This window comes from Triticum aestivum, chromosome 5D (assembly GCF_018294505.1).
Source record: "Triticum aestivum cultivar Chinese Spring chromosome 5D, IWGSC CS RefSeq v2.1, whole genome shotgun sequence".
Taxonomy (NCBI): domain Eukaryota; kingdom Viridiplantae; phylum Streptophyta; class Magnoliopsida; order Poales; family Poaceae; genus Triticum; species Triticum aestivum.
The window spans coordinates 409,430,109-409,436,741 of record NC_057808.1 but is presented as its reverse complement, the minus strand read 5'-3'; the positions used below and the strand labels follow the sequence as shown (position 1 = coordinate 409,436,741).

Sequence of the window (6,633 nt, the reverse complement as noted above, 5' to 3'; positions counted from 1 at the left end):
TCTCCGCCCCCCCCCGCGTCTCCATTGCCTTCTCCGTTCCCCCACCCCACGCCTCGTCGGCGGGCGGCGACGCGACGAGACGAGAGCGGCGGCGGCGCCGGCGGAGGCAGGAATGCGGATGTTCTCCAAGGCCTGCTCGCTCGTCGTCTCCTCCCTCCCGCGCTGCTCCTCCTCCGCCCCCGCGGTACGGCGCCTCCTCCCCCTCTCTCCCCTCAACCTTCGATTTCTACGGGATTCCGCGGTGCCGGCCTGGATCTGGGCCGGGGGCTCGCGCCCGTCCGCCGGGGACGCGCTCGATCGCTCTGCGGCACGCTGCAACAACCGCCTCGGCGTTAACGAACGATGGAGGAGCGGGACTCGTGGCGCTTTTGCGATCCGGTCCCTCGGTTCCCGCGTTATCGCCGACACGCCCCCGCAGCGCCCCTGTTTCCACCTAATTTCGTTGGATTAATTTATTTATATGCGGGCATGTGCTGTATGATAGGCGCGCGGCGGGGAGTTGGTGTGGGCGATCTGGCTCTCCGAGTTTGTGTGATTTGGTTCTCTGCTGCGGATTGCGAGCTCTGAAAATATCTGCTGGCTGTGTTGTTTTTTGCAGATTAGGGGCCAGCCGTCGTTGATACCGAGGGTGAGCAGGAAATGGCTCGGGAAGCCGCTCATGTACGGGATCGGCACGCTGCTGGTCATGCCCCTGAGGACCATCCACGGGGTGGGCCGGATGTTCGGCGCCGCGCGCTACCTCTGCAACATGACCAGCGTCTCCTCGTCGCTGCAAATCGAGCTCGTGAGTGCACTGAAACTCTTGAGAGGGTTTAGTTCAATCCCTACATCCCATTTCAGTCAACTGCTACTGAAACTTAGTGCAACTGCTGTGGATGTTTGTCTGTAAATGTAACTTGTGTTCGCTGCATTGACTTGGGCGCGTACAGCAGTAAATTATAAGTTGGGCTGGTCTGGTTTGCTTTAGGAGGCAAGTCAGACAGTCAAAAGTTGTTTATTGAGGGGGACTAGTCATAACCATTTCTGATGAGTTTCTCACAACCACGTGCTGTTGCTAGCAGCATTGCTTTCGGAAAGAAACTATGGTCCATTCTCAGTAGGAAATGGTTCACGTCTCTGAAAAAAGCTTCCTCATATTCTTCTTCCACTCCATCACTTATTGCTTTATTCTGCTTCATTCTTTATCTTGTTGCTCTCTACCCTTTTACCTAACTACCACGATATATCTTCGACATGTTAGACTGCATCTTTGTTGCCAAACCTTATCGAGTGTACTATGGTGGGCCAGATGATGGCCACTTCTCTTTAGTTTGCTCTTGACCCTTCATGTTTGCAGTTTCTTTCAGACACCGGATGTTTATGTTAATATCTGAGCAGCATTACTTGTATTTCTCCAAGACATAACACCTCTTCATACATACAGGCCTTTTCTTTTAAGAGGGAATAGCATGAGCCCGTGAGTGCGTGACTTACACATTTTATTGTTCGCCACAAACAAGCACAGTAGATTGTAGATTGCTGTCTTGCTAAACAAATAAACCTCTGCTGTCTTCGCATTTTATGTATCATCTTTTTTGTGGATGTTTCTTGCTTGCCATTCATACCCTTGAACATCATTTTTTTGTTTCTTAACTATGATCTGCATCCTATGTAGGTACCCTGTCTTCAAGATAACTATGCGTACATCTTGCATGATGTGGATACTGGGACAGTTGGAGTGGTAGACCCTTCTGAGGCGGTGCCTATCATAAACGCATTGGAAAAGAGAAACCAGAACTTGACCTACATATTAAACACCCATCATCACTATGATCATACTGGTGGCAACTTGGAACTGAAGGCGACATATGGTGCAAAGGTATACAGTTGACTGCCTCCTTTGTTGTTTCTGTCATCCTTTATATTGTTTAGACACTGTGTGAAGCCATAAAAAAATGTGTATTGTTATGATATAAGATGAAGCGGAATCAGATATTATTCCATCAACATTTTGCTATACCAGATATTACTGGAGGGTATAATTTTATAATGAAGTCAGAAGTTTAGTTCTTGAAATGCATTGTCATTGACCTTGAGTGTAAATTGTTCTTAAAGTACTAAATACTTAAAGTACTAAATATAATATATGATGATTCTTTAGTTTAATAGATGGAACGTATTGGCACAAGTTTATTTTCTAGCTTGACATTATGTGTCCGCTGGATGCCCCTGTCGCCGCAAAAATCATAGATCAAGAGAGGAATAATGATATCTTCTGCTTTTCTTCTCTAACATTAATATTTTTACTAGGTAATTGGTTCTGAGAAGGATAAAGATCGAATTCCTGGCATTGACATAACTCTGAGTGAGGGTGACACATGGATGTTTGCGGGTCATCAAGTTCTTGTAATGGAAACTCCTGGTCATACATCAGGTGTGTAACTGCAAATTTCTTATTGTGCTGTATTGGGTTAGCTTTACAGGTGGCTAGTGAAGATTTTCTGCACCCAGGTCCATTTACACCTGTTTATTTTTTAATATATCAAAAATCGCAATAGTAAGTTCTCAGAAAAATCTGAAAAACTCATTATGCGCCTTGCGGGATGAAATGTGAACCTCCCAATTTCGAGCGAAAGACAGGAAGGTCCAAAATAGCAGCACTGACAGTACACAGTTTCTTTTTTCTGCCGAGAACTGTAATATTGGTGATTTAAAATTTGCAGTTGCAAGTATCACTCAACATTGTATATATATCTTCTATTTTATTTTATCGAAACTTAAAAATGTGATTAATTGACCCAAGTTTATATGCATCTGGGGTCATCTGATGATGTTGCCACTAGGAGTACCACTTAAAGTTTAAATTTTCTCATTACATTCTAAATTGCTTTCCTTACCTTCTCTTGTGCTCATGTAATATCATCTATGGTTTCTCTTGGTTGATGTTTTATCAAAGTCCAGAAGTAGTGCCGCTGCCCATTATGGAGCATATTTGGAGCTATTATTAAGGCTTCTCATAGTTGTTATGTTGTGTTCCTGGACATGCATATTATTTTTGTTTACAGAATAATTTTCTAATGTGACAAAGTTCTCAAGAAATTCATCCATTCCCTTGTATTTCTATTAGGTCATGTGAGCTTTTATTTCCCTGGATCTGGAGCAATATTTACAGGTGATACCTTGTTTAGTCTATCATGTGGAAAGCTTTTTGAGGGGACTCCAGAACAGGTCAGATATCTCTGTATACATCTATGGTGTATACTCTGTAATAGTTCAAACGCTCATATGTTATGCTCTCTGAGTTTGTTCTACTTCCATGTGCTTTCTGGTTTCCCTATTTGATGTCTGTAATAAAGCTGCTTCCTTGCAACTGTTTTTTCTGCTTCGGAATAAAAGGAACTTATTGCTAAAGAAGTCCTAATTGAGACTAATAAGCATCGGGTTATAGATTCAGAATTTTGAATATAAACTGAACTACTAGAACCATGAGTAATGAAAAAGGTTTAAAAAGATCTGTATGAATAATAATAGCACACTGAATATTGTTGCACTTCCATGTGTTTGAAATGAGGAATAGTTAAATCAAATCTAATTGCTCATGCCTTTCATTGGAATCAGATTATTCACTAAAAAAGCTGAATGGTTGTGGGCTTGTGATAGTTTTTTTGTTTTCAAGTGGCTTGCTCGATTTTCGTTTTCATAGAAGTGTACCTAATGGAGTTCATTGTATGCATCATTGAGACTCATGTATATCACCTTTTTTTCTGACCTTTCTGCAGATGTACTCTTCACTACAAAAAATTGTAGCTCTTCCAGATGTGACAAAGGTGTACTGTGGACATGAATATACTCTGGTGAATGATATTTCCTTTCAAATCTTGCAATTTCTTACACCAGCCTGTTATTTAATTCTGAATGCACCTCTTCACAGAGTAATTCAAGGTTTGCCTTGAGCATAGAACCAGGAAATGAAGAACTTCAGGAATACGCTGCAAGTACAGCTGATCTGCGCAATAAGAATACACCAACGGTAACATAGTTTCTAAAGCCATATGCATTTCTAACTTTCAATACACATCAGTTTGGGCATTTGCTGTTTCTTTTATTTCCGTATTCTTCTGCTGCTTATTCATGAATTTGTTAGTTTAGTTTTAGAATAGGAGATGGCGACACTTTCGGTGAATTGAATAAACATGGATATTTAGGGAGCAATTCTCTGTTGGCAGTTTGTGCATGCGCATCTGTCCTTGCTTCCATGGGAAGTTGGGAACAGTCATGCTTACCTAACCTGTTGGGCTCTCGGATGTCTTGCTTGGGCTAGGGAAAAAAGCTGGGATGTTTTGGTGTCTGCTTTAAAGAACAAAATTTTTGTTTTATTGTTTTTTGCACTTCCCATTAAATTGTTCTTTTCTTTTTGTTGACGTCTAAGAGAATACGATCTGAATACAAGGCACGTAGTTCAAACATTAGGTCATTTTGTATCTCTCACAATTTAGATGATTATTGACATAAATAATAAGCATGATGTGGTATAAATCACAGTTTCAGATTGCATGGTGCACAATTGATTCCAGGAATGGGTTTGTTCAACAATGCTTGACTTTATAAAATTTCTGCGCTTCATGTTCTTCTCCAGGTGCCAACAACAATTGCGAGAGAGAAGCAGTGCAATCCTTTCTTGAGGACCTCAAGTCCAGAGATAAAGAAAAGGCTGTCCATTCCAGATCATTTCGATGATGCACGTGTTCTTGAAGTTATCCGACGGGCGAAGGATAATTTTTGACTAACCACAAAGGAAATTCTCATAAAACGATGACCCAACCATCTCTTCGAAAAGAAGTAGAGTGGACAAAGAACCCCGCAAGACCACAACAGAAGGAACGCAGGGAAGGAAATGTGTATAGCTCGATGTTCCAAAAATGCTTTGGTGAAAATTTGTCTAGCATTGTATGTAGCTTGCGCAGAGTGCTTGTTAATCTGATAGCAGCTGGTGATTCTTTTGTCGACTACAAATAAAATGTGTCCTGTAATCCTCTACCCTGGGAGAGAAAAAAGCTAGTTAGCTGTTTGATAGTGTTCTTCAGTCCTTGCTTCCTAATTTTCTTGCCATTATAATTGTTTTTACCACTCTTGATCGACGTTACACTGGAGAATATTTGCATAATGTGTTGATGTAGATTAGAATTACTGTTGACTGGATCACTCCAGTGTAAAGGTTACAGCAGTATTCTTTTCTTTGATGGCAAACATACCAGACTAGGATTTGACGTCACACATTAGAGAGCGGGTGCTCGGTCATCCATCATGCTTTGGTGATGGATGACAAATCATAAGGACAAGTGTGATGAGTCTTTCCTTTTGAAGCTTGTGCGTCAATCTGAATGGCTATCCGTTTCAAATAAAATAAAATCTGAATGGCTTTTATATTGTTGTAGTACGAGGTAGTACAGTTGACGCGTCATCATATACAAAAGGTGAAAACGCCTTTCCACCGATCAAATTGACATTGATCCAGAAGAAACAAAAATCCCATTTCCAGGCCTATGTTCAGAATTCAGTGCCGAAATCACCGATTTACTTCCCCGTCCAAGGATTTACTAGATGCTGTTCTACCTGGAGCAACTCTAGCAGATTCCATAAATCACTCATCCCTTTGCACGTTTTTAGAGCATTTACAGCCGGGCTCTCTAAACAAACCGGACGGACGGCCTAGTCAGCAAAACGTGACCCAACCGTCCTTCCCAAACTGACCCCGTAAGTCCGGGTTCACGGCACCTCTTATACCCAGCTCAAATCTAGAGCGGGGATGTGGAGGCTCAGACGCGTCCGTCACGACGAACTGGCCCACGCTAGCTCACCCAAGCCCCACATATACCCCACGAGACGAACCCTAGACCCTGGTCAAACAACACTATCCACTCACACTCTCTATCTCCTCTCCCCGTCCTTTCTCATTCCGATTGAATGTCGAGCTCCAATAGCCCTCCTTCCGGCGACGACGATCCCATCCGTTGGGAGTCGTTGTTGCCCGAGGCGGAGGCGGACGACGACAAGGAGCTCGCCATCCGCATCGCGTTGTGCCGGTCGCGGTTGGACAGGGGCAAAAGCTCTCGCTTCGTGCCGCCCCCACCGTCACCCGGTGTTGCAGTACAGACGATGACGCCGACCAGTCAAGCCCGTGTGCTCCGGGAGCTCCACGCCCCTACCGGTTCGCTGCCCTAGGCGCCGCTCTCCGACCCTCCTGTCCCGCTCCTGAGGTCGCCCCCGACCACCAATGGGTCCTCATGCCCGCGTCGGCGCCGCCGTGGATGCAGACGCCTGAATCTGGGGCACGCGCCGCACGCAAGATAGGAAGTGGGCGAGGGAGAGAGCGACGGTGGGGGCGATGTCCTCCCGCTAGCGCCACGTGGGCACCTCGGTCGATCCGGGCGACTCGCTTCCTCGTGGCGGTCCTATGTCGCTCGCTCACTGACGGTGTTCTGGTTAAGAGGACTCTCACAGTGTCGGCTCCCGGCCTGGCGGGCCAGGTTGAGGACCCCTTGTCGGTTCTGTTCTGGGGCTATTCCCATGACGTATACAAGGAAGATTTCAGAAGACTTGATGTACACACAAACGTTGGATTCATGGAGGAATCTACCTCATACGTAACCGACT

General features: G+C 44.5%; 1 protein-coding gene across 1 annotated transcript; it reads left to right on the top strand.

The window, feature by feature from the left end:
* On the top strand, positions 1-5,062 carry LOC123122196 (probable hydroxyacylglutathione hydrolase 2, chloroplastic). Its single transcript, XM_044542341.1, has 8 exons — positions 1-184; positions 599-784; positions 1,655-1,858; positions 2,290-2,413; positions 3,107-3,207; positions 3,759-3,833; positions 3,911-4,009; positions 4,616-5,062. Exons 1-8 carry the CDS (start codon positions 113-115, stop codon positions 4,760-4,762), a joined length of 1,008 nt encoding a protein of 335 aa, XP_044398276.1. The 5' UTR covers positions 1-112; the 3' UTR covers positions 4,763-5,062.
* Positions 5,063-6,633: the final 1,571 nt, after the last annotated feature.

Coding starts and splice junctions, on each gene's coding strand:
- LOC123122196 (XM_044542341.1), top strand. CDS start 113: ATGCGGATGTTCTCCAAGGCCTGCTCGCTCGTCGTCTCCTCCCTCCCG. Junction 785..1,654: donor CGTCGCTGCAAATCGAGCTC/GTGAGTGCACTG, acceptor CATCCTATGTAG/GTACCCTGTCTTCAAGATAA. Junction 3,834..3,910: donor GTGGACATGAATATACTCTG/GTGAATGATATT, acceptor ACCTCTTCACAG/AGTAATTCAAGGTTTGCCTT.